This window comes from Parus major, chromosome 2, assembly GCF_001522545.3.
Source record: "Parus major isolate Abel chromosome 2, Parus_major1.1, whole genome shotgun sequence".
Classification (NCBI taxonomy): Eukaryota; Metazoa; Chordata; class Aves; order Passeriformes; family Paridae; genus Parus; species Parus major.
The window spans coordinates 37,689,111-37,716,527 of record NC_031769.1 but is presented as its reverse complement, the minus strand read 5'-3'; the positions used below and the strand labels follow the sequence as shown (position 1 = coordinate 37,716,527).

Sequence of the window (27,417 nt, the reverse complement as noted above, 5' to 3'; positions counted from 1 at the left end):
CCTCCTTGGCTAGAAATACTTTCAACATTTAAAAATGCTTCATCTGAGTGTTTGTGAAATCAAGGGAAACAGCCATACAATGCTCATATTTAGATTTACTGAAGAAAATATTTTCATTTGGTACTTAACTGTATCCTTACACTTGGGCTTAAGCCACCCCTAAAATTGGCTCAGGCTGCCACAAAACAACAGCTTAAACCAATTTAATTGCTGTCTGCTGCAGACTTCCCACCCCTGGCTGCACATTCCCCATCTTCTTTCTTACGCCAGCTCTCGTGCTTGTCCAGCCCTGCTCTGAGCCATTTGGGCACTCAAGCCAGACACACACCCTCGACACCCTAAAACCCACCCTTTTTTCTACGGATTTAGCACTCTGGGGTGACTCAACCCCAGGTCAGCTGCTCACCAGAGCCGGTGTAAAGAAAGGCGTGGAATTGCTCTCTTGAGGCAGGGTGGGAGCACGAGGTTCAGGAATAGGACATCTCATCCCCGTAGTCCTGCTCCCTCCACCTCTGCCCAGGCTGTTTCATCCCATCCCAAGCTAAATTATCCAAAGTTTAACCTGACCCTCCTCCCTAAGACACAGACACACACACGCAGACACACACACGGTTTCTGCAAGGTCATTAAATCCACCCAGCTCTGCAAGGGTCTTAACCAGCATGGAAATGCATGGCTGGAGGTGAGAAGGGATTCTCCCTTTCAACACCGGGGAGTCATTAGATCATCTAAGCAGCGCTGTCAAGCCGTATCCTCGGGCTTCTGCATGCATTTGAATCCCTGTTACCCTCAAATCCGGGCTAGAGAATTAGAGACAAAGCTTTAAACTGAAGAGAATTGAAGAGCTGAGCAATAACCATGCTTCCTAGGGAAGGCTCCTGCAACCTTGGCCTTGTAGCAGCTGTTCTTCCTGGTCGCTCTAATAGCCCTGTTTTAGTACAAGGATACCAAGGACTAAGTAAGACCTTTCTGGAGGAGATATAAGTCAATTTACAGGAAATTGAAAGACACCCTAAGTAGCCAGAACCTAATAAAAATAAATGCAAAGGGTAAATAAAGAAAAAACAAAAAAGAAAAAAAAAAGGCAAGAAAAAGCAAAGCCCTACAGGAAAAAGACAGCCAAGATTTTTGACAGGATACCCTCCACCCAGTCTGGATTTACCAGTGTTTTGTGACATAGACAGAGTCTTAAATATGAAGATAAGTGCTCATCTGTAAAGAAGTTTTCTCATACATTATGCAGCACTGTCTCTTCCACACTTCATATACATCAGTCTGTACCTATAAATAGAAATTATGTCTCATGTACATTATCATATATTACAACCTCTGACGATGTGGTAAAGGAAAGGAAATAAGCAAAGTGTGCTTCACCAGATCATGCAAACTCCACAGAGCCTTGGTTAGTCAGCTTCAGTCAAAGAGGGGCTGGAAATAGCACAAAAACATGTGGAAAAGTGAAAGGATGAGACAAAAGACAGTAATGGGTTTGTTGCATAACAAACAAAAGTAATCTTGTGGAGAGGCTAGAAGACCTAGAAGAATCCTTGCAGCTTAAAACTGGAGTATTGCACAAAGTGGCACAGCGTAAGTAGGGAGAAGAGGCCAGAGCAGACCTGCTGGGCAGCACTGGGAGGAAGAAGACAGGATCCCTGCAGTGCTGAGGCCAAATCCAGAGTCAAACCCCAACTTCCAGTCTGAAAGATAGGGGCCGGCACTGCTGATTGCTTTCCTTTTTCAGAATGTGTCACCTCTGCATTGCTGGAGGGAGTTTTTCCCTTCAAAAAAAGAAGAAAAATCTTCATTCTCATGCATTTTATGAACTGATGAAATATCTTCACAACTTGTTCTCATCAGTGTTTACTTTTTTAGTATTTCAGCTTGACCACTGTGCCTACGGAGCTAATGAGCCGTGACTGGCAATACAATTAAAGATAGATTTGATGGCATCCTGGCAGACAAAAGTGTTTTAATTAAACTGAAAGAAAATTGTTGTTTATGGGCCAAGAGCCCATACTGAATAGACAAAACTAAGCCTTTTGATAGGAAAAATCAGTGCCACATCTAAGGGATGGGGAAACTGAGGTTTAAATCTTGGCTCTAGCAGACTTCCAGCACAGCCCATTACTCTGGGCCAAGGGCATGTTTTGACTTGTATTTTGGAAAATGTGGAGAGCTCAGTCTCAGCCCCCCTGGAACTTTCTGGCTATTTTCACAAGGGAGGGCTGAGCAGAGCCCAAAGGAAGCTCCGCACTGGTTAGCATCAGTGCCACTTCCTAGTTCTCCCCACAACTTCATTTAACAGTAAAACTCAGAGCTCAGTTGTTTAAAGGCCAAGCTAAATCTGAAACAGCCAGGGTTACACTGAAAACCACAAGGTTTATAAAAAGCAGTTCCCTCTCTCACCCTGTTAAGGCTCAAACAAATAGCAAAACTTGCTTTGACTTTCCTAAGAGTAAAGTTGAAGCCTTCATGTTTGCTCTTTTAATCAACTTCAATTACTTCTCACTGGCTTTGAAAATACTATAGTTTTGAGCATTGCTTGAGGAGATTTTGGAGAGAGAAAGAATGGTAATGAATCAATTTCTCTAAGGCAGAATTATCACATATAGGCATTTCAAGGCCAGGTAGGCAGCTTCCCCTACTGAAGTTGTGCAATTCTTTGCACTTAAATACTATATTATCACTTGCTACACTTCGTTTTACTGCTTGGTCTGAAAGCTCTCAGTGGATGCCACAAGTTAATCAAGAAGATATTTTTTCTGGTTTTATTCAAAGGGTTCCTTTTTTTCTAGCCTTGACAGAAAAAAACCAAAAAACCCCCCAAAATAAAAAAATTACCAACAAAACCCCTCCAAACCAAAAAATAAACAAACAAACCTACCTAAAAACCCAAACCAAACAAAAAACCCACAAAATACCCAAAAAAACATGCAAAAAATCCACCAAAAAGAAAAAAAAAACCACCAAAACAAAAAACCCAAACAAAACCAAAAAACAAAAGAAGGAAAAATAAACAGGGAGAAAAGTGTTTAACATTAACATATATACCTCCACAGGTGTAATGGTATACATTATATCTGGAGTCTGACAAGACAATGACTCTTGAAGTCTATGAAAGACATGAGAAAATGAAAGTTACAAGACTGACAGCGTAGCCCATCTGAGTTCACTGTGAGTGAGACATGTACAGGCAGAAGAACATTTACACAAGAACTGAAGTTGATTCAAGGCCATCAGTGCCTCCCAGTGATTATCTCACTTTCAATTCAGATTTAAAAGCTACGGTGCTTTGCAGGTCCCTCATACTTTCTCTGGGCGTCCTTTAAGCTGCAGGTAAATCCCTCCCATTTACAGTAAGCTTTCACCTGAAACAGAAAATACATCCTACGGTTTTATCAACTGTCTTGTAAGAACTGAGACACCTCCCTGGCTTCAGTTGCTGAAACAAAACAGCGTTTTATTTTGCAAAAAGGCTCTTACATAGAAATACTCATAGTCCTTTCTCTTTTTCTTTTTTCCCTCGTGTGGCACCAGAGGTCAGAAGCATTGGTACCTCCAGTCCACAGCCTCAGACAACACTGTTGCCTAAATACACATTCAGAATACATGGTTTTAGTTGGAGTCAACTCAGGAAGAACAGGAACACACTTAAGCTCAGAGAACCAGTCTAAAAAAAAACAAAAAGGAAACTAAAAAACATCGCAGCCGAATTTCAATAAACAGAAATGGAATCATGCCATCAAGCAGCTCTCCTTAACCTCAAGTACGAGTCCTACTTACCCTGGCTCAGCAACCAGCTCAGTCATGGTCTATGCCTGACCTGGTCAGCACAGAAAGTCTTCTCCCCTTGCCCACTCCCCATCCAGCTTCCACCTCCAGGGCTGCCTGTGGTGGCCACCAGACCCAGAGGACAGAAGCTCTCTGAAGCTCACTCCTCCACTTCCAGGTCTCTTAGAGCACCAGAGCCAGGCAGAACACAACGAGTAGTAAATCAACACCTCTCTGCTTGTGCTACTAATGACAACCCGGATTGCTAGCACTTAATTGAATTTACTTTTCAGCGTGTTTTTCACATTTTGCTTTTCAATCAGCTGAGACAATAAAAATCAATTCCTGTAGGGCAATTTAATTTAGGTTTACAGGGTATTTTATATTCAGATTTTCAGTGTTGTAAATTTTTTTGTGTGGCAAATCTGTGTAGGACTGTTTCTTAAGTACTTCTGTGAAATTAAAGTAAATCCATACTGAGGGTAGCATTTTAACAAGGAAAATACTTAAAAATCAAGTAAATATGTAGGAAAAACAATATAATGGATAAAAGTTATTTGGCCAACTGAAGCAGATTGGTTAGAGAGATCTCATACATACGCAGGAAATACAGTTACGTATAAATATTTGGAGGATTGGTGACACAGATAAATAGTTAATTACTTTTTTTCTGATAAATTTTATATTAGATTTGTTACAAAATACTGTTGAAATCTTCCTCTCTGGGCAAAACCACCTACCACGTAAAAGGTCTTGTTTGTGAAAAACACCTTCACGTGCTGAGCTCTGTGGATCAAGGATGGCTGTGCACATCTACAGGCTGTGTGTAACTCAGAGTGCATGAATTTAGCTATGGAGCAGGCTGGTTTGAGACTGTGCATGGGTCTTTGTGGTTGCCCTCCCGCTCAGGAAGGGCGGAGCGCTGCGGTAGGCGCCGAAGGGAAAAAGGGAAGTAATTTCAGCCACTACTTAGCACCCTACCACTTCCCTGGAGAACAATTGAGTCTAATATTAATTTTACTTTTCCCAAATGATTTGATGAAGACACTGAGGTGTTTTTCATCTTCTCCTAGCTGATGGGCTTTGCTGCTTTCTGGGAGCAGCTATGTTTATTTGGAGGAACAGGTCTTTAAAAGACAAGTATTTAGTGTTAGGAAGTTCAGCCTGAGGAATGACTTTCCTTTAGCAGATTTAAATATTTCTAATTACTTTAATCATTATTATTCAACTGCTCAATAGCACATATGGATTAAGCAACTAATGTTTCAATATGTTTCTCTCTTAGTGGACAAGGCAAGTCTGTAAATTTCAGGGCTGTGTACTAGGTGTCTAGTAGAAGTGTCTTGTTCCTGTTTCACCATGGTGTAGGGCAACACTAGACAGGGAAATGCTGCTCTGTACTTTGGCATAATCATTTATGACTGGAAGGTGACACTTTGATCCTTAATTCACCTATTCAAACAAGTTTACTTCTGCTAGTTCTACTACACATTTCGACTGATATTTACCCCTTTTTGAATTCCTAAGAACCATTTATGCTGTTAGCATTATTTTTTAAATTTCACCTTCTGCACTGATGGAACCACCCTTGTGGGCAGCACTGAAGGTGGATGTGCTTTCACCCAACACCACATCATTGGGGGCACTTAGAGGTTTAACCAAACCCTCCTCGTGGACCCTCATGTGTCCAGAGCAGGGATATGTTTATTAAAATTGCAACAATTCACACACTTATCTGCTCCTGGGGCTTGACAGGGGGCAGACAGAGGAAAGAGGAGAGGAAAGGATGTATATATATCGTTGGAGGAAATTTGTAGTGCATGAGTTCAGTGTTTATTTTTCCAATTACTTTTTGTTTCTTAGTGTTTGCATCTCTTGTTCTTCTGCCTCCAGAGTTTCAGTGGCACCTCTGAAAATTAGAGTGGTTACACCTGACAGCTCCAACCAGCACATTAGCAGGGCCAGAGAGACTACTGGCATTTTTTTGTTTGCAGATTTCACTCAATCTTTTATTCAAATTGAAAGGAAGAAGTTACAAATAAGATTATGTTTTTAAGAGAAGTCTGCACGTGCCACACTGCAAAAGAAATAGTCTTCTTTTGCTAGAAAATTATTGATTGAAGTTATTCCAATCTGCATTTATTTTAAATAGATAAAATGGCAAATGTACATGGTAATGAAATATAGTGTTTCATGATGTATATTATGAAATAGAAGAGAATGAGATTATTTCTTTTAGCCTATCAATTATTAAATTATCATTAAAATGTATGTATATAAATAATTCTATGAGACTTTCTGATTAGATTACCTTGATATGACAGAATACATGTATTACGGAAAATGTCTTTGATGCTTTGCAATAAGGATTTAAATTCTAAGTAGATTTCAAGAAGATCTTCTTTTGAAACAGCAGCAAGAGGTAATGGGTGGACAATACTTAATGAAGCAGAACAGGAAACAGGAGCGACTTTTTAATTTACTCAGTTAGTTTCCTGTGTAAAAGATGATGAAGTTACCACCACACAGATTTTTCTGGGGGGAGTTACATTAGATTTTCAACATTCAGGGCATTTAATACAAACTGTTTTGCTACTGCTTGCAATGCTGGAAGACCAAAGGAGAGTTCTGTTGAGAACTCCGAGATCAGCAAATCTGCAGAGAGAGGATTTGTCCCTTGGTGTAAGTGCTGAGCACCAGGAAGACTACATTCTCTTCCACATAAAGGAGAATTAATCAGGTTTTCATCTCTCTTTTCGCAAAGATGGCAGCAATCTCTAGTGCTGGGGTGGATTTTCCCTTCTTCAGTGAGATGCTGGAGCACCACACTGAGACAGCGCTGGGCTGTGAGCAGCCTGGAGCAGAGGTGACTGGTGTTTGCTGGGCTGAACAAAGGGTTTGGGTGCCTGAAGCCTGAGTGAAGAAGATTTAGGAAATGGGGAGCAGCAGAGAGGAGCAGGGATGAAGGTTGCATGTGGTCTAAAGGACAAAGGAAGCAGGATTTTTGCAGATCCCTGGCACTGAGCAGTGTTTATGAGAGAAATGTTCATACAATGGAGAGGTGTCCAAGAAATGTAGATGGAAGAGTTTGAAGGTGGGCAAAGGCACAGTTCAGCTGTGCTATCAGCAAGGTGTTTCCAAAGCTGGTGAGCAAAGCACTTCCCTTGCCCTGTTTATGACAAGTGAAGAAAGGAGCAGGGCTGTATTGAAATATGTGTGGTAGGAGCCCCATTCATGTGAAGAGGCTCCATTCAGGGCCTTACAAAGGCTATGAGTCAACTGCAAAGAAAGGAGGCATTTCACAGAGACTGAAGTGTGACCCTTTGTTTTCCCTGACCCCAAGGTCCTCAGTGACACAAAAGGGGACCCCAGCACTGATTCTGCAGCAACAAATGCCTGTTGTGAGTGAGTGTATTTGAGGAGCAGTGACAAAAAGGAATGACCCGAGGTTCTTGTTTCCAGCCCTTGTTTCCCAAGGGACTGTCAAGGAGGGAGTCCTCTGTGCAGCCTGACTGAAGGTGTGGAGATGAAGGTGCTGGAAGGCTCTTCCTAGTGGATGCATTTCCCTTGAAAACCTCTCCTGCAATGCATGATCTGATCATCCACATGAACTATTAGGACACCCGGAAAATGAGGTTTTTGGACTTTGCTCTGCAAAGTCTATAGAAATTAATACTTTTTTTTTTTTTTCAGCTGTTACGTGAAGTGGGGTTTTCCTAATTTAGGACTGACAAGGGATTAGTGTGTCTTAGTAGCCCTGCCTTTGTTTTAACCTTCCATTAGTCCGTGGCTACTTTCCTTCACAATCAAAGTAGACATGAAAGGGATGTTTTGCTTTGCTCTTTTCATTATTCCAGAGAGCTGCAAGTCCCTATTAAAGTTCACGATGGAATTAGGGCGCAGAATGATGGATTTAAAGGTATCATAAAACTCTTCCTGGTAAGTAGTAGCCCCCAAATATATTCCAGTTGTGACCTGAGAGAGGCTGCTGGAGGCATCCCAAGCAGCCATGCATTGGCTCTGCATATCCTTTGAGCTGAGGAAATTCATTTGCATATGGATGCCATGCTAAGGAGGCCAGCCCGGATTTCATTACTGCTAATGATGTGTGTGGGAGAAGTGATTTAGTTTATAGTCAGTGCCAGGCGTGGCACAATGAGGAAGTACTTAATTCATACAAAGCTCTTTCTTGCTTCTAAGACCTAAAAATCAGGGGACTTCAAGCAGCTCCAGTGTTACAGAGGTGATGTCTTCATGACCATGAACAGAGCTGTGACTGAGGCAAGGGAAGGAGGGAGAAGGAAACATCAAGATGATGCCATGGAGGAAAGGACAGGAGGAGAAATGAAAGGGAATGAAAAGCAGAAGAGAAGAAGGACCAATGGAGAATGAAAAAAACCCATCAGGGAGAACTGGCTCTGCAGGAACTGTGGCTGCCAAGGCTGGATGTTTGGACTTCGGAGGTGACAGAATTTCCACTGGGTCTTTGCTCCATAGTTTTTACAACTCAAAATGCAGGCCTGTGGTAAGATGTCCATCTTCAGAGACAAGTTTCTGAGAACTGGAAAGGAGAAAAGGGACCCCAGGATACCACTGGAGTTGGAGCAGATGGGAGTTGATGCACTCCTTCCTGATCCACTGGAGCCACCTCTGCATTCCTGTTCTAACAGACATGGCCTCAGACAAGAGGGACTGGAGAGGGGCCTGGGGGCAGACTCTTGGCATCTGCTTCAGGGCTTGAAGGCACTACTATGCTCAGGCAGCTCCAGGAAGAGGAATTTGAACTGGGATCAGTGTCTTGGGTGGCCTCTCAGCTGTGAGTAACAAATTCATCAAGCAGAAGAAAGGATCCAGAAAGAAGGACTGGGTGAGTGAGGGGAATAAATCAGAGGGATTAAGGCACACTGCACCAACAAGCTGAAAGCATCCAGAGCATGCACTGTCCCCAGGAATTTAAAAGGTTGAGAAGGCTTGAAGGAGGAACCCAGTTCAGGGATTTATGGGTCCCAACCCCTCTGGTGTTTTATACTCCCCTGCTATCACTGCTCAGGGTAGCAGGGAGGAAGGGCTGTGAGCTGCTATCCATTGCTTGGGCACAGGATCTGCCCATCCACTTGCAGCCCACAATATGAAAACCTGAACAAAGATCTTTCAAGAGGAATTACTCCTGCCTTATTCATGGCACAGCAGCTGGCTGTAATGAATTTTAACTATTTGGCTGCAATCACCCACAATGCATGCAATCAAAAGGGTTATGGCCCCGCTCACTCCTGCAGCAGCCTGGAAATGCTATCTCCAAAAACACAGGATGGGTTTGGGAACCTTGATTTATGCATTGTTGTTCTGCAATTTTCTGAAGAGGGAAATCATCTGGTCAGTTGGACAGGGGGATGTGAACACCACTTCAGCAATCCATGAATGGGGAATGTAGTTCGGAGAGCTCCCTGATTTCTGCTTCATCTGACTTGAACTCAAAGGCTATGGAACAGCAACATTTAGCTGGGGTTGCTGGAAATTAAACACTGTTTACTTGATATTGCAGTTGAATTCAGAACAGCTGTAAGATGTCTTTAAAGAACAAGCCCCAGCTTTAGCATTTGTGTGTCCCTGAGAAAATACTGAGGTTTGCTGAACTGATGGCCTTTGCATGTGGTTTTCGGCCAACTGTATGCTATTGAATGTTTTAGCATGTGCAAGTCACTTGAAGATCTTCATACCCAGCTCTCTGAAAACACAGACTTCACCAACTAGAAGAAATGAGAAAGATGGTTTATCACAAAAGAAGCAGCAGGAGTCAGCTAAATTTAAAGAGGATCTGAAGAGCAAAGGTGAGACAAAACAAAGTGCAATTATTTCCTAGACCCAGGAAAAAAGAAAAAAAGGAGAAAAAGAGATTATGCCAATGCATTTTTACTGGGCCTCTATTGGCAGACTAAATTGTGTTGGGGATGGCTCATTTCTCCTCAGCAACAACAGCAGGTTTTAAATAATGCTTCATATTTCCCAGGTTTAGCAGGTGAAGAAAAGTAATTACTTGGGAGGCAAATAGAGCAGATTTGCAAACAGAGGAGAATGTTTTATGGCCAGACTTGCAAAGATTTGGCTCCTGCAGATGCCAGAAGACACTGCATCTACTTTAATCAATGTGGGTTGGTCCTTGCTCATTATTTCTTTGAGATCCACATGGTTCTTAAGGCAGTAATTTTATATTATCCAGGACAATGTGACTGACAATGTCCCCTCACAGAGAGGGCAACTTACCTGCAAATTCAAAATGCACAGCTTTTGAAACTGTAATAACGTCTGGTTCAGAGAAGTCTGGGTTTTGTACTTTGTTTTTGAAATGCCATTGTTCTTTGATGCCTGTATTTAGGACCCATTGGCCTCAAAATGTTGTATGGCTGGGCTTGTAAACACTTGGCTTCTACAGGCACCAGAAGACTCTATTTGCTTTGATCAAGAGAGTCTGATTTTTCTTTGCGATCCCTGTGGTTCTTGGGGTGGTAGTTATAAACCACCTACAACTACATCAGCGTTCAGCTTTTCTTCATGCAGAGGGCAACTCACCAGCAGATTGGAGCTGAATGTCTGCTCAGTTTATTAGCAAATGACCAAGAGAAAAACAAAAGAGCCTGGAAATGCTGAGCAATGCAGTGGTGGGTGCAGAGGCCCTGTGGTGTCACCTTGACTGCTTTAGTTTTCATGCCGGTTGAATTGGGCTGGAGTGTGATGGGATCCGGTCTCCCTGTGTGTTTATAGTGACCCTGCAGGAATGTATCTTCTTTAAGATAAGATCTTCTTTAAACATAAGAGGCAAGGAGAGAGGGGAGAGGGCAAGCAAGCAGTGTGTATAGCATCTGTAACGTTTAATTATATGAGACAGGGATTTTCCAATATGCCTTGCAACACAAAGAACATCCAGCTATCAGCATCACAGTATATATTTTCTAAATCACAACACCCACACATTTCCTTAGCCAAGTAGAAGTTTTCCCTCCATGGCTGCATATCTAAAATTAGCCTGAAGGTCAAATCTGAATAGAAATACCCTTATCATTGAATGTGCTGGGAATGATTGGTGCAGTGGGCTCAATTTTCCCATCGAAAACCTTCATTTATTTTTTTTTTTTAAATAACAGTTTGCTTTTGCAGTCAAAGAGCTTGGAGAAAGGCAAAATGAAGCCTGCTGTATAAAATCAACATCAATATTCTGCTTTCACTGCAAGGCTATTTTTATTGCCAACTATTTTAAATGTAACAAGATGGATCTAGTGAAGCCACAGTGGAAAAGATGCAGCAAGAGGCTTCTGAATAGCAAGGCTGAGCACAGACATGTGAAAGAAAGGTCTTGAAATTTGGAAGATGTTTGTATATGAAGAAAGACACAATGAAGAATTCTAAGTTAAGAAATGCATTGTTGGGAAGAAGTGAATAGTTCAGGTCTAAAAATAGTTTTTTAACCTGCAGTTGTATTACGTGAGGACTAAGCAGCCTGTGCTGCATAAATGCAAAAGCACCGCCCTGCAAGAAGTGCATTTATCAGCCACAGTGTTTTATTGAGTGCTTTAATAATACAAGTGTACATCAACTGATCCACAGTCAAAAGTGGCAGGTCCCTAAGAAATTTACAAGCACTTTTTTTTTTGTTTTTTAAGTAAATCAAAATACATATTAATTTGTTCAATGCAATAGCCTTTTGTGTGGGAAACAGAAGGCTAGTGATAAACACAGTCTTAGTAATGCACAGTGATTCTTGATTTTAAGCTTTTATACAAAACTTGTTCCCAGTAGCATGCACCCACCATTAAAGACTTCAGTACAAAAAAATAACCCTAAACACTACATTTAAGTAGAAACGAGATATAATTCTGAATTTGTTTGTTTTCCCCAAAACCACATGAAAGAAAAAAAAAAAAAACAAACCAACCCCACACATTAATACAAAGCTTTCTGATAAAGCTCTATACTATTACAGATCCAACATTCTTTGCACTGATAACCAAAATTCCCTGTCTACATTTGAGGGAAACAACTTTCAAGTTAACAGAACAAAAAAAAAAACAACCCAGAACAAATAAAAATAAACCGAAACGAAACAAAAAAGGAAGTAAGGACAACCTTTTGTCACAAAATGGTTCAAAATTGAATAAAAAATAAGAATGAAGGGAAGGGCTATTGATGCACTTAGTGAATGTGCTTGCACAGGTCCAGCAAATCCTAGAGGAGGCTCCTATGTGGCGTATCGCTTGGTCCACTGTCTGGCCATTCTGTCGTGCTCTGCTCTGTTGGTCATGTACTGAGTGGCAATGCTTCCAACCAGGGGGTCAGCTGAAAAGGAAACACAAGCCGTGAAACACCCGTCAGCCTCGGGAGGATGAAAAAGCTATTTTCAGATCCACATTCGTTCAGTTCTCTTAGGTCTAACTGCAAGAACAAGGTGCCTACGTATGCCAGACTTGTTTTCAAAGCATGGGAGGAAGGAGATGAAGGGGGAGATGGATGGCAATTAGCTATACATGACTCGTAAACATATAACTGAAACAATTTTTGAAAGCTCTACCTCACAAAAAAAAAAAAAAAGTTCTGATAATTTTATTTTAGGCTAAAACTCACCTTCAGGTGATGTAATTTATTTATGGCATTAGACTCCCACAACTATTCATATTCTCACCTAAGAAGAGGACTACCTCTAATTGTATTACCAGGTTGGATGCTGTTTTGTTTTCTTAAAAGTACTTTTAGTTTCAAAGCATAAAACAATGTAAGCAATTAGGGCAGCAAGTACTGTTTTCAAAGCAACAGAAGTTAATTCCAAATTTTGAGATTTTTTATTTAATTTATGGGATCTTTCTGAACATTCCTATGGCCAGAATGCTGCATGATATAGTCTGGATCTATGAATGACTCCACAAATCAAAACAAATCAATCCCCTAAAAAAAAAAAAAAATCCAAGACAAGACATTTCCATAAGTGACTGTATTTCATCAACATTTTTCTTTTTCTGACAACGTTTTTCTCTTCTAATTTAAGCAGACAATTTATAGTTTCCCCCTTTTTTTGAGGGGAACCCATACTCTTGGTATTTCTGCTGCAGCAGTAAATGTTCTGAGATTGTACCATGCAAGTCCAGAGGCACTGATACCACATTTTTCCCCCACTTAGGACAGATGAATATGACTTCTTGTGAAAGCCAGGTAATAATCAGCTTTGTTGCTGTCTGAAGATGGTGCCATTGAACAATATGAGTATCAGCTTTCTCAGTGCAGTTGTAATCTGAGTGTGGTGCTTGCACTATTAACCACCCAAATTCCCAGGACAAGATGTCAGGCCTCCTGTCAAGCAGAGTAAATCTGGGCTTTTTTCTTTGGCTGTTGATGATAAGATAGGGGAAAAACATGTTGGCTTAGCCAAAATCGTTTGATTGGCTGACTGCCAATCTCACTGAATATTAGTGAGTAATATCTAATAAAAAAAATTCTTTTGCTTTCCATGCATAACCTCCACTTTCAGGAAGAGCCTGTGATTTGAATGTTAAGTTTTCACCTTCTAAATTAGTAAGACAAGCTATCACTGTGACTGCAGTGCACTAAGTCCCTGTAGTCTCAGTCTTGCAAACACTTACTGCATGTGCCTACCTTTAATATCTTAATATATCTAGAGGAGGTCACTGAGGCCTGGACTTGATTATTTTTACATGCATATGTGTGGAAGAAGTGTGTCTGGTCAAAGATAGAGTTTAAAAGTTGTAGACTAGAAAGTATATCACCTTTAACTCCCCAGCCAGGGAGAAAAACTGTTGGGGGATTATCAGAGGGATTTTGTCCTGTGCAAGTAGGAGATTAACAGTCTACAGGTGCTTAAGTAGTAAAAAGTTATTTGTGGCTGGAATGAGGTTTGAGAAGCCCTGCAGGGCAAGTGGGGAACCTGAGCAATAGGAAAGGGCAACATTTCTCTTTGCAAAGGATTTCTCTAAATAGCGACAGGGAAACCTTGTTGTAGTGCAGTGGTAGCCTGGGGATGAGTGTGAGAGCACTGCTGCAAATTCCCACATCCTCCTTGGACACAAGCCCCTGCCCACAGAAACACTTCCACAGACTCGTGGAGAAATGGAGACTAAGGGTTAAACTTTGAAGCAAAATTTGCAGCATATCCTGGTTTTCATGCTTGTAGGGGAGGGTGGGGTTTGGCCTCTGAGGCATCTGGCTGGGAAGGGTTGCAGGAATATCACAGCATTATGATCTGGAATGCAGCAAGTTCTTATTGAGGTCTAGTGTGTATTTAAAGTGATGGCTCTGAGATCTTTATAAAACCTTGTATGAGTCAGTGAACAGTGATGTGCTATAGTAAAGTTATCTAGTTCAAATCTGGAAGATTTTTTTATGTGCAGGATGAATGTTTCTGCAACAGCATGTCTTTCACATTGAGAGCTGTAAATTGAGTTCCTTGATATACTGCAAGGGTACTGAGGATCACATCATCATCTCCAAACATGGATGATAATCAGAATGTTTGGTTTCCTGGTGTGGGATTTCATCTATATCTCCTTTTAGGAACAAGAAAGGATTTCAACAACATACATCTTTACAAGGCTTAGGAAGGCACAGGCTCTTATGCCCAGCTCCTCCCAGCATGGGAGGGTTCTCCTTTCCTTTGGGGTGAGAGAATCAGTGAGAGGCACTTTTGGTAAGGTGTGGAAATCTGTTCAAGTCCACTAATGTAAAGAACTGGGCTGATTATTTATCCATATGTTCAAGCCTCTGTGGTGTTTTGTTTGGTAGCTGAAAGAGTGGAGGTGATGGCCTGTAAGATGTCTGAGGTCTACAAAGCTTTATGTTGTAGGTGTGTAAATTCCTGCTGAGTGACCTGAGAATCAACTATCAATCATCTCAGGTGTTTCCTCCAAGCCAGGGTCTCCCTCCATTGATGTCTGCCTGTATGAAGCAGGACTGTGGAAGCAAAGAGAAGTCCTTGCTTGCTGTAGCATGAGCAGGACCAGCTGCATCCACAGCCAGATGCCAAGCAAACACTACTAAAAGGTACTTTCAGTAATTACAGCAATGACATTGTTTTTTCTCAGTGTGGCTGTATGTTTTTTTGGTTATAACAACATTGAATAAAAAAGCAAAGCCACAGTTTGGGAGAGCCACTTGCTTATTTGAGAGCAAGGAATTTATTTCAAGAAATAGAAAAATAGTTATTGACAGCGAGGCTCAGCTATTTCACATCTCTGTCAGAGAGTCTGGAGGTGTGTCACACGTAGATATTTACAAGGACTTAAAAAAGGACGCTTCAATAGGTGTTTGAAGAACTGGCTTATTTTAGCAGCTGCTGTGAAGCCATAAAGCCATCAGGAGGCACAACTGCTTTGTTTGGGAAGCCAGGACAGCTGGTGAGGAGGGAAATTTAAACCTCAGACCAGAGCCACCCAACCAGAGGCGCACTGGCCAGTTTGAAGCAGCACGCTGCATTTGTGCCACAGGATGTAAGGACAGTGTGTGTGAGCTCCAGAAACACCACTGGCCTCTCCCTGCATCTGTGTGGGCAGCTCCAGCCAGCAGGTCCAAGGAGACACATCTCTCAACACTTCGTGAGTCACCGCTGCCACGTAATTCACCGTGACACACCATAACACAGAGATTACAAGATAAATTGAAGCATCTTAATTAGAACAATTAAAAGATCTAACTCCCAACATGCACAAGCCTTTGTTATAGTGCCCGAGTCTTACAAAATATCACAAAATATGAGGAAGAAATCCTACAAAATACCAGGTATGAGGAAGAAATAATGGTCTCCACTTACACCCCTAAGCTAGGTAGCATATGGCTGAGCACCACCTGGTGCTCAGCTGGGCTTCACTGTTTAAGGATTATTGAGAAATATCCATTAGTAAGGCCAAATATGCATTTATAAAACAACCGCTGCATAATCTATCTAATTAAGAGATGAAAAGGAAAACTGGATCTCAAAATTCAAAGCAACGTTTTTTTTTTGTTTCCATTTCTCACTACCAAAAAAATTTCTTATTTTCCATTTGTATAGATCTGTGGTTTTGCTCTTGATGCTAGAAATTTGTTTCTGTAACTAGTAAACTGCTTTAATTTTTACTTTCTTTTTTTTTTCCCTTAAAGAAGTAGCATGATTCATCAATGAAGTCAGGGTTAGTTTCAGAATTTGACTCTAAACAGGACTGTGTCCAAATGACAACAATTCCCAGGGGATAGGAGTATAAAGGTATGCCAGGAAAACGTTACCGAAACAATCTAGTGAAAGAAATTAAACCCACAATAAATTAATAAAAAAAGTGCATATCTATGCAACTCATGGCCTGGCAGGAGAAGTGTACTCTTGGATCACCAGATGCGTGGTGGCTGGCCCAAGAGCCGGGATGGCACCCTCTGTGCACAGCTCCTTCCCTGTCCTGCAGGCAGGAATGGGCTTCCCAGCCTTGGGGTGAGGCAGGCTGAGCCATGATCCCGTGTGGCACTGCATCCCTGGAGCAGGCTTGCAGGTGGCACTGGCTGTGACAGCCACATGCAGGGAGCATGGGAAATCGTGCTGTGGCCCACACCCTCAGCTCAGCGAGAGGAGCTGCTGCAATTCTGTGGACCCAGAAATCTTTTAGGCCTTCCAGTTCCTTCCAGTCCCAGACTCTGAACGCTTAAAAACCCACCCTATTTAGGTTTAGGATGCCTCCAAAACCTTTAGCTTGTGTAAAGGAAATTTTTCATCCCATCCTCTGATTAACTCCGTGCAAAGTATTAACACACCAGGAATTGCAGGATCAAATTTCACATCAGAGGACAGTGCATGAATAACGAAAATATATAAAAAAGGAACCATATTATATAGGCAAGGAGAGAAGCTATGGTTCAGCAACGTAGTTTACAAGGAAAATGTCAATCCAAAGAACTAGACTATGAAAAAAATCTTCTGGATGATCTACAGGAAGACTGCAGCTGCTAAATCTCACCTCACCATAAGTAATCCTCATGTTATATCAGAATTCATGAAATCGCCCCGTGTTTATTTGGTTTTGAAAGCTGGGTGAACTGGAGCTTGTCCCTAGCTTAAAAAGGTTGGATGCACTGCTCTATAATACCTTGTCATCTTCTTTTGCAGCCACTTAATATGACTGTATAAGGAAGAACATTTGTGTCTCATGTCTATTGTAAGGCTAATCAAATTTACAGTTCAATTCTAGGGAGTTAATGCTATTGGGGATTTGGATGAGCTGAGGTTTGGTCATTACAAAATTTCAGCTGTGTTTAATGCTAGTTAAACTGCTTTATCATTCAGAAGACAGACTATAATTCTTCTTTAAAAGCTACTTTCCCCCCAAATAAATGAAAATATATTGCTACACTGTATTTTTCTCGGCTTGTATTTTTACAGCTATTTCTATGTCAGCAAATAGCAATTTCAGAGCAGAATTCATCTCCTGGGCTTTGCAATGCTCTTTTAAAAATACAGCAAACATACTCCAGTGAAATAAAACACAGAGATGGTGTGTTTAACAGCTTGATTTCAATGTGCCTTCCCCATCAACCACACAATATGCAATGAAATTCCAATCGGTAATGCCAACATGGTTAAAGAGACACACATTCAAATGTACATTACGGGTGTTTGTATGCATTTTATATATATTTTATGAGCATTTATAAAGTAGAATTTTATTTCCATTGCTGTATTTTGCGGTTTTAATAGAGAAGAGCTGATGGAGCCAGTTATTTCACCACAAGTGGATTCTCAGAAAGATTTCTGGAGTACCTTAAAACCTAAAAAACCCCACAGCCCTGTAAAAATCTCAGTTTCTTCAGCCAAACATTTAGAATGTACTTTTTTTCTTGGCCCAGGTTTAGATTCAGCTCTATATCAGGCTGTAAGGAGTTGGGCTCCAGCTGAAGAGCAGAATTAGAGTGGAAGAATTCCCAGAGGTTAGATGTAATTTGAAAGGTCTTATTCCTTCTCCTGAACGAAACAACTCCATGCTCATAGCTGTGAGAGCACCCCATTGAGAGGCTCTACAGAACTATCTCTACTGAAAGAGCAGTCAGCAAAAATTAAATGTTTCCTTTGCTTTGTACAGGATGTGCAACATGAAACAAATAAGTAATTTTCTAGTTATTTTAACTTTAGTTACACATTTATAAGAGTTTTTGGTTTAGGGACTACTACTTTTTTTGTTTGTTTCTTTTAGGAGAGCCTCTCTTAGCAGATATTATGCTGTATTTGTTTTTCAATTAAAAAATATGGAGTGCTTGAGCTTATTTTTCCAGGAAAAGTCGATGTGCTCTGTATGTCATCTACAGGATACCTGGACTAGAGTCATCTTTATACAGCAGTACAGGCAGGATTGGTTACCCTGAAACCAAGCCAACCCAGAATAAAAGTTCTTGTTTTCAGTAACTACATTTTGTTTGGTACTTTCATTGCAAATAGCAGTGCAGGACAGAATATATTCCCATATTGGCTTGGAGCGAAAGCCAAGATTTCTGAATCCAATTTTTATTGGTTTTAATATTGTACCAACCTTTAAGACCTAAAAGGCAAACTAAAAAAAAATAAAAATAAATAAGACTGAGGCAAGAGCAGAAACTAATACTTCACCGAAATACCAGTTTTCTTAACTGCAAATGCTGACAGTTTGAGTCACATCAGAACCACCCTTAAACTTAACTTAAAAATTCTTTAATATATAATTATACTTTCTTACATTGTTTTCAGTGGTATCCAGGTTAGTGTTATAAAAAGACCAGTCAGTGAAAACTGCAATGGCAGTGTGAGACATACTATACTAAATATGTCACAGAACAATTTAGTACTCCAGGAGGAAGGGATTAAGAGAAGATGAATTGTTTGTGAGTAATTTTATTTATTGTGTCACTTTGCCTTGGGAAGTTTGCATAGTTAGCCACATATCACCTGTTTCAAACTCCTAGTGAACTCCTAGAAGACCATGTCAAGGATAGCGTGAGTCTTGACGTAGAAAATGAGATATGTGAAATGCATCATAGCATCCTTCAGTGATCTTAGAGCAGCAGCATTGCTCTCTTTTGCTATCATTAATAATAATGCACAGACTAAGTAACTCTTTTGAGGCAGAGACAGGTGAAGTGGCACACCGAATTACTCCACTAACCTTTCCCCTCTGAAAAGAGTGCTCAAACCCAGGGCACGAGTGAAAAGGAGTGCGGCAGCGCTAATCCCTGTTTGTGCAGCAATAAAACGAGCTCGCGGTTGGGAGCCTGATCAACACACGCGCACAAACTGGAACAACAGCGTGATTCAAGGCAGAACAAAGGGTGGTAGCAGGGTTCTGAATTGCTTTACACAGCCCACAAGCTGAACTACAATTTATTCCTGACTTTCACAAAATCACAATTTCAACTATCCACATAGAATGTATTTAACCATCTGCATGGCTCTTTGAAAGCAATACAGAAGAATGATAAAGTGATCAATAAACAATGTATTAAAAAAGGAGAACAAATAAAATTAGTTGTTTCAGTAAAGAAAAATGGTTGTCACTAGAGCAGAAAGGAGCAAAATCTAGAAAGATCAAATGTCTACTAGGAAAAAAGTCAGTGAAGCTAATACCAATTTTAGGAATTACAGTTCGCAGTAGAAACCATATGATATGGCATATAATGAAGTCTGCTTCTCATTTCAGGAACTAGCTCTACAGATTTGTCTGGTCACTTCTCAACATTCAACAGAAACATTCTAATATATATAGAGAGAAAGTCAAGTGGTGCCTTAGCTTCCCATCCGTGAAGCTGGACTAAAGCTTTTCCATCACCCAGGCGAGGTATCTGGATACTTTTATAAATGTGGCTGTACAGATGTATGTCACAAAAAAGACTGTTATCCATGACTTGACTCTAAATTTTGAGCTCTATAGAGTTGCCAGAAGTGCACTTGACTTGTGTTAAGTTTGCACAATGATTACAGTTACACAAATATTAAGGCATACGTGACTTGATTACAATGTCCAAACTGTTGTCTGGGGAAAGAATGTTAGCTATCTTCAAAAGTAAAAGAGCTCTGAGGATCTAGTTTAGGAAATATCCCTTTACTAAAATACCCATTTTGTAAGCATGGAGGGAGAAATTCATTCCTCTCTCTAGACTTGTGTTTGATTGCTGTCAGGCTACCTACCACAGACCTATGTGAAATATGAGGCTGCCTAAGAAAAAGATGTTTCAGAAATATGGAGTATTATCTGGCCCTATTTTATTAACGCAGCTCTAAAAGGAAAGTGTTGGCAGTGATTCACCTCTGTATCTTGCCAAGGGAAATCATTCTTGTTTAAAGAGAAAGGTTTTTTTTTTCCAGTCTTCAGTTTTTAGCAGGATTTCTATAAACTTTACTGGCTGACTGGGAGTTAGCTGAGGCAATCATGGATCAGCGAGGCACAGTGTACTGATCTTGAAGAGTTGTCTTTAATTAAGGAAGAACATGCACCTATTAGAAGTGCCAGTATGCTGGAACAATTAAAATTCTGAAATAACACACTTCACTTTGATGCTTGGATGCGTCTCAATATTAAAAGCACAGATACATTAGCAATGTGTCTGTTCATAATAACGAACTCAATTGAGAAGCAGTCGTTGCTATTAGTAAAAAAATTAATAAAAAGGTTTAAGTAACTGTAGAACTTAATTTGAAAGACATTACATGGCATGTGGTTTGATAAAATTTGAAGAAGTTACAGCAATATGCATTTACCTTGTGGAAGATGGCTGTGAGTGGATAATAAGAAAATCACAGCTCTCAGATCTCAACATGTTGTCAAGCAACCAAAATGCTAAGACCCATAATTAAACTGGCTTTTATCCATAGGGTCATAACTGTATTTTCAGAAAAGCACCGTGGATGTGATTTTTTTCATGTGTCTGAAGATTCACTAAGGGAGAGAGAACTATTCTGCAGGAATGCTCAGTGTGTTTGGCATTTCTTCTGTCTAAGGATAATGGAACAAGTTTCCCTCTGGATTTGTCTCTCCTTATTTCCCACTAATCACCTCTTCCAGGCAAAGGACTGACCTATGGGTCTTACACATCCTGAGCAAACAGTTTAACCCCTAAGCAACTGTGGGCAAAGCTATTCTCTGTGACCATGCTTTGTGAGGGGTTACACATCCTATAATTACATGTACCAAAAGTAGATTGCTCTGCAAGAAAACCAGGAGGTCCTATAGGATCTGCTTGTCATGTGGATTCCCAGAGGACAGGGAGGGGAGGAGGTGCTACTGCATGGTCTGGTCTTTTAGACTTGGAGAGAAAAATGTGTCCTAAAGCCATCTTCACTCTTAGAAGAGTGTTTGAATGTGAGCAATAGCAAAAATCTTCGACTTAAACATATCCATTTTAGGTCAGATGCAGGAGAAATTTGAATCCTGCTCTTGAATCTATCCCTTTATACCTTTATTGCAACTCATCCTTAGAAAATAGAAAAGCCTACATATGCTATGAATGCTGCTTATTTTGGTTTAATCTGATTTTCCTCTTCTCGTCCTATAATCTCATTATTAATTTGTCAAACTGAAATCCAAAACTGCTATTAAGAATCCCATAAAAATGTCAAAAGAATACAAGAGGCCTTTATTTACAAAAGGCGGGGTTAGTGAAGAAATTTATCCCTTCTAAAGGACTACTAAATAAAACTCCTTCATAGCCCAGGGCCTGAAATCCCTTGGCAAGCTGAACATCCATTGGAACAGGAATAGGAATTTAGGTGTGCCTTGCATGAACACAGCTCTTAACTGTTACCCAATACCACAAAAACCAGTCAGGCCTCTCCCTTCCCTATCTGTACAGGCAGCGACTGAGGAATCAGCAGGTGAGTGAGAAAATAGCTCCATTTTAGCAAACAACTGGACTATCCACTTCTACACCAACTTCAGAACATGAATTATAATTATGCCTAATTATGAACTGGTTCTAATAGGACTAGAAGGAAAAAAACAGGTTAAACAAAATAAGTAGCACTCATCATGCAGGCAAGCTTTACTCCTGGATTAGTTGCAATGGCGTTACATGGCAACGCTGAAAAAAGATTGAATTTGTGATATTTTACAGCAATAATTTCTTATTTAGTAACAGTTAAAGTAACTTTATTTGGAAATCTTATCTTTCCTGCCTGAGGGGTCACATTGACTCCACTGGCATGCCTGACTAAATGATAATCACTTTGCAAAATGATTTCAGGCATTGGCATAAAGAGTCCTAAGACTGAGCCGTAGAAAAAACGCTATACATGGTAGAGATGAAAAAGACACGGAAGGTCATTAAGGAATTCCTTTTGCTACTGTAATATTATGTCTCACAGTGAGTTCTACTTTCATGCCACTTTATACAGCAACTTTATCTAATCAATATTATAAAAACCCAAGCAATGAGGATTCCAGCCTCTGAGAATTTTCTGAAATCTAATTCATCTTGGAGCTGTAAATGCTCCACTCCATAGAAGGCCCTTTTTCTAAGCCTTGTACAGATGGAAAGTTCTACAGAGGATTTTCTAATCAAAGCTCTACTTGTGTATCCCACATGAATTTGAAATCTTACGGCACAGCCCATCCTTAAATTTGGGACAATTGGACTATATATTTTGGTATTTAAGTAGCTGTCTACAACTCCATCTAATGCACCTGAACTTAATTTGCTGTGAAAACAGGGATTCTGAAACACACACTGCGTATGATTTGTTTTAGTTGGTGCCTTTGATAGATCTGCAAAACTGTAAAAAACAAACAACTGTTTCCTCTTCCCCTGCTAAATACGAGAGATGTGTCTTGCAGTGGTGTAAATCATCTCTGAAGGTAGACTCTGAATGACTCAGGAATACTAATTTCTGAAATCTTATGCAAGAAAGCGAGAGACTAAATGATTTAATAGCTAACATATCCAGGCTTATAAATTTTGCTTTTCAGGACTGACTCTACATTCTTATTGGGAATCTGTTAGCCAAATGTAGCAGGCTTCCTTTCAGGAGCTTAAAGAATGTGGAGCAGTGTGATTTCCATGGTGAAACAAAAATAATTGTATTTTAGGAACAGGAAGAATCAGTCTTAAAAATAGTTGTGCTAATTAGGGTCCTGAGGGTGGTTCTAAGGCAGTTAAAAACGTATGGCAAGAAATTTGAAAATCTGTCCTTGCCTTCATGCTAAAAAAGGTACACAGGGAAAAATAAAATCAACAAACACACAAAACAAAACCCCACTTAGTAAAATGGAACAAAGTCTGAATGAAAAATCTGGAGTATAAAAGCTCAGCAGGACTGATGCCAGTTTACTCCATCTGAGATTTGAGCTATTTTTACTGACTGGGAATTATGAATATTAGATTAAATTATTGTGAAATTAACATGTGAAGTCTAAATTTATTGATTTTCTAGTTTTATATATTTTTCTTTTAAATATATATAGTTATATTAGTAAGAAAAATATATTCAGTAGAATGGGTTAAGCCTGCAAGTGATGCATCCACTTCATACAACAAAAAAGATTCCAATGTGATTAAAGACATGTCTGTATTGGCAGACAAAATCTGCATGAAACAAAGAAAATACATTTAACAACTGTAAAATGTTAGAGTGTATTTTGAAAGGCAGTTTACTTTCTATCTTGGAACTCATTCAAATTAAGCTAGAAATCTGTATTTTATATATGAGAAATAACTAAGAGCTTTCTTTAAATACTTCACACTTGTTAAACATTTAACGTTGATGACTTATTTTGGTTTTGGTTCACACAAAGATTTATTATGTGCATGCACTAAATTACCTGTCTTCTCTCTGAGGTAATGGGCATAGGAAACCTCCACTGGTTGTATTTTAAATTACACATGTTTATTGGAAAGAAAATGAATTGTAACCTTTTGTATTTGTAGCATCCATCACTCACGCAGTTTCTCAAGTACTTTTAATTTAATGATGGTTGAGCCTAAGCTTAAAGAAATTCTGTACAGAAACTTCTTGAGCAGAAATCAAGAAACTTTCAAAAGCCTGGAATGTGTATTTATCATATAGCTTTTATAAGTTTCATGTAAAAAAACCCAAACCCAAAAGTCAGGTGTGTATTTTTCCAGCTCTACTTCCATTTTGTGGTAAGACTGTATTTTATATGTTCTAGAAACCTTTTCTGAGGAATAACAAAAATGAGGAACAGTAAAGTGTTGTGACAAGACTCTTTTTTCTTATGAGTGCCAGTTACATCCCTTTACATTTATTTCTTGTCACAGATGTACAAAACCTCTTTACTGATTTGGATTTTAGTCAATCTCTGATTTAATCAGATGCCATTTAATAAAGTGATGGTTGGGTATTATTATGTCTGAAGGTCAATTTTTCTCACATCTCCTTAAGCAAAAACAAATTAGGAGCAGAAACATTATTGAAAAGGACAAGAAATCATTAACAGCATGGTCAAACCTTTTCCATTTAAGGAATGGTTGAAATCTAAGGTGATTTCTTTGAAAATGAAAAACCCCCACAAAATAAGATGTGACAGGTAATCTGGTAAAGAAGATTAAAAAAAAAAAGTGTTCTTGTTTATCTTTTCCACAGCAAGAAAGGCACACAAACAAAGTCCCACCATATTTAGCAAAAGTTAAAAGGAAGGAGATGCTTCATACACCAAATTGTTAAGCACACAGAAAAAGTATAGTGTAGGAATACTAGAAGGTGATTTAGGAAACTCAAATAAGAACTAGAAAACTTGGCAGCCCTGCACCACCTGAGCTACCACTGCAAAGGCTGCACTGCTCATGCTTCAGTGACATAATCTGATTGTTAGCTGTGGCTAGGGGGGAATTTCCTCTCCTGTGTATTTCTGTGTGAGTAAAGTGCTTTGAGGGATTTTTACACTTTTTTCTGAACCACTGAGGGATGAGCAGTTGCAGGCAATGTACCTGACTCAATGAGTAGCACTGGTCTTCTGCTAGAGTGACTGTACCCCTTCCAGTCATTATTCTTTGCAGAGTTCCAGATATATCAGAAATAAAAAAAAGAACAGGGTAAGTGCGTGTCTGACTGGCATCTGGAGCTAGAGCTAATGACTACATCATGCCTTGGATACCACAAAATCCAGATTTTATTTTTAAAAACTAATCTCTACCATTTGCTTTCCAAATTACATAAACCCACCAATTTTCTTATGTAAATATTTCCAGACACTTTTCAGAAAAAAAAAAAAAAATTAAACAGACTGTAGACTTCTGAAACCATAATGGGGGGTTTAAAACTAAGTATTTCTAAACAATCTTACTTCTATAGTTGTGTTAATCTTTTTAATGATGTCTTGTGAGCTTTGAATAGCCTAAATCTAAACACGCTAAAAGCCTCTATGCTCACAAATAATGGTCTTCTACCCATAAGGTGCTGTCAAAGTGCAACTGAAAAGAGCAATGATTTAGGCCAACATCAATAGTAATCCTGATCCAAGCCTCCTCCCCCTGCACACATAATTAGGAGATATTCCAAGACATATTTTCCTGAGAACTACTAAAGGGATGACAGTTCACAAATGTTTTTCCTGCTGTTATAATAATCCCCACAGTCATGAGTTCATGTTGAGGGGACTTAGTCAACTGATAAGAATAAATCTTGTAACAGTTTCATTAGCTTTTCACAGCAAAGGAAATTAATTCTATTTCAATAAATATCTATATGCTGTTTTCATAACGTGCTGTTGCCTTTCTTGCATTTACATCTGTTTAATTTAATGTTTACAGATCATGTCCACAGAGTTTAAGACATAGAGGTGTACATATCTGCAAATATTTAAAGACCAGATGTATAGCAAGTCTCTTCCTGGCAGTGCTGAGAGGCTCCTAGTGAGACTTCAGATCTTTAAATCCCACGGGAAATACTGAAAAACCTGCCAGCTGTCAGGCAGCAGCTTTAGGTGCCTAAATGCCTTTAACATATTGGTACTGTGTGTTCAGCTCAGAAAATGAGAAACTGTAAGTGATTCAAACTATAGAATAAAAGTATTATACATTGTATACACACTACAGTATAACTGGTATACCACAGTATCTTTTAAAAGGAATAGAAAAAGAAAGCACTGATGAACTAGCAAGAATTTGTAAATGTCAGCTCTGGATTCTATGATATGATCAGTGCAAATATGTAAATTTACCTATGTATGTTCTGTAGAACATAGATTCTACAGAACAGGGAGGGGAACACACAATATTTATAGATACACAAGTACTTTCTTGCTACAAGAACTTTGTTGCAATTGATGGGATCACTTTACTCATGTTTTTTTTTCTGCATGACAACCCCACCTTTGACGAAGTCATTCTGCACTCACTGAGAGCAGAACAAACCCCACCAGTTGTATGCTGCATTTTCCTTTCAAGCTCCCTTAGGACAACTTATTAGGATGGACTTTATGCCAAACACCCATTTTCTCTGCTCCCTGCCCAGCAGCACCGAGGCACCAGAGCAATCCCACGCTGCCCTTTGTCTTTGCTAAGGCAGAGCCTCCTGAGCGGGCTCATTTCGTTTGGAGACAACTCACATCAGAGATGTAAAAAGGAACGGAAAGGTTATGTTGCACCTCAGAACAAACCAAAAAACATTACTCCCTGAACTGATTCCTGGTGGCTTTAACTTTCATTTACTCTGTGTTACTTGTTGCCATGCTTGAGCGACATGGCATAGAGTATTTTCCTGCTTCAGATACAAAGAAAGCATTTTCCATTGTGCTGGAACAGCCCAGAAACCTGCCCACTTCCTGACAAGGGTACGGTATACAAACTCTGAAGAAAAGGGAAAACACAGTTCCAAGCTAAAGAATATAAATAATCTCAGGCAACAGAGCAATTTCATTGTTTACACGACCCTCTGCTGCCTACAAAAAGGATATATGGGAAAATGAGATTGTTTTGTTGTATGTCTGATAGTACCGTGTTGTGACATTGCACCTGGTAGCCTGTGGGTGCCAGGAAAGAATCAAAGCAGCAGGGCTTAGCCAGCCTCATAAAATTGAAAAAATTAATATTGTTTTGCCAACTTAAAAGTATTGCAGTAATTTTCCAGAATATTCATCACATTTGAAAAACCTGCTCAAATATGGATTATTAAAGAATGAGTATTTATAATTTTGATGAGTATTTATAATGACTACTTATAATTTTCCTGTTTTCTGTATATCTTGACAAAAATGTTCAAAAAGGAAACTAAATTTCACTAGAAACCACAACAGCATGTACTTGGGCACAGGAAAGCCTAAGAGTCCTTTTTGATAAACTGAACAAAGCTGATAAGATGTTAAATGAGAAAGAAAAAAATCCAGATTGGATTCTGAAGCAGTTTCTGATAGCAGCAAAATGTGAAGATTATGGCTTTAAGGAAAAAACTACAAGAATGAGGAAAATGAGAAGTGGCTCATCCGTTGAACTTGCTGTCATCCAGAGTTTCTAAATTCACTTCACAACTGGGGGTGAGGGGAAAAGAAGGAATGATAATTGGGAAGTCTAAAAAATTGCAGAAGGAACACCTGATGTGAACCAGCACTGACAGAAAGCAGCCTCTGCTCTGGGGATGCCCCAGATTAGAAGGAACACGGTACATGCTTCCTGCTAGATCGAGATATATGAATAAGGGAGAGAAATGAAGATACATCCAGG

General features: G+C 39.7%; 1 protein-coding gene across 3 annotated transcripts in view; it reads right to left on the bottom strand.

The window, feature by feature from the left end:
* Positions 1 to 11,302: 11,302 nt before the first annotated feature.
* Positions 11,303 to 27,417, bottom strand: part of LOC107200946 (ubiquitin-conjugating enzyme E2 E2) — a 202,188-nt gene continuing 186,073 nt past the window's right edge. For all 3 annotated transcript variants that reach the window (XM_015620071.3, XM_015620070.3, XM_015620072.3), the window contains exon 6: positions 11,303 to 12,099. In XM_015620071.3, coding sequence (XP_015475557.1) covers positions 12,002 to 12,099 — 98 coding nt within the window. In that variant the 3' untranslated portion in view covers positions 11,303 to 12,001. The remainder of the gene's footprint in view (positions 12,100 to 27,417) is intronic.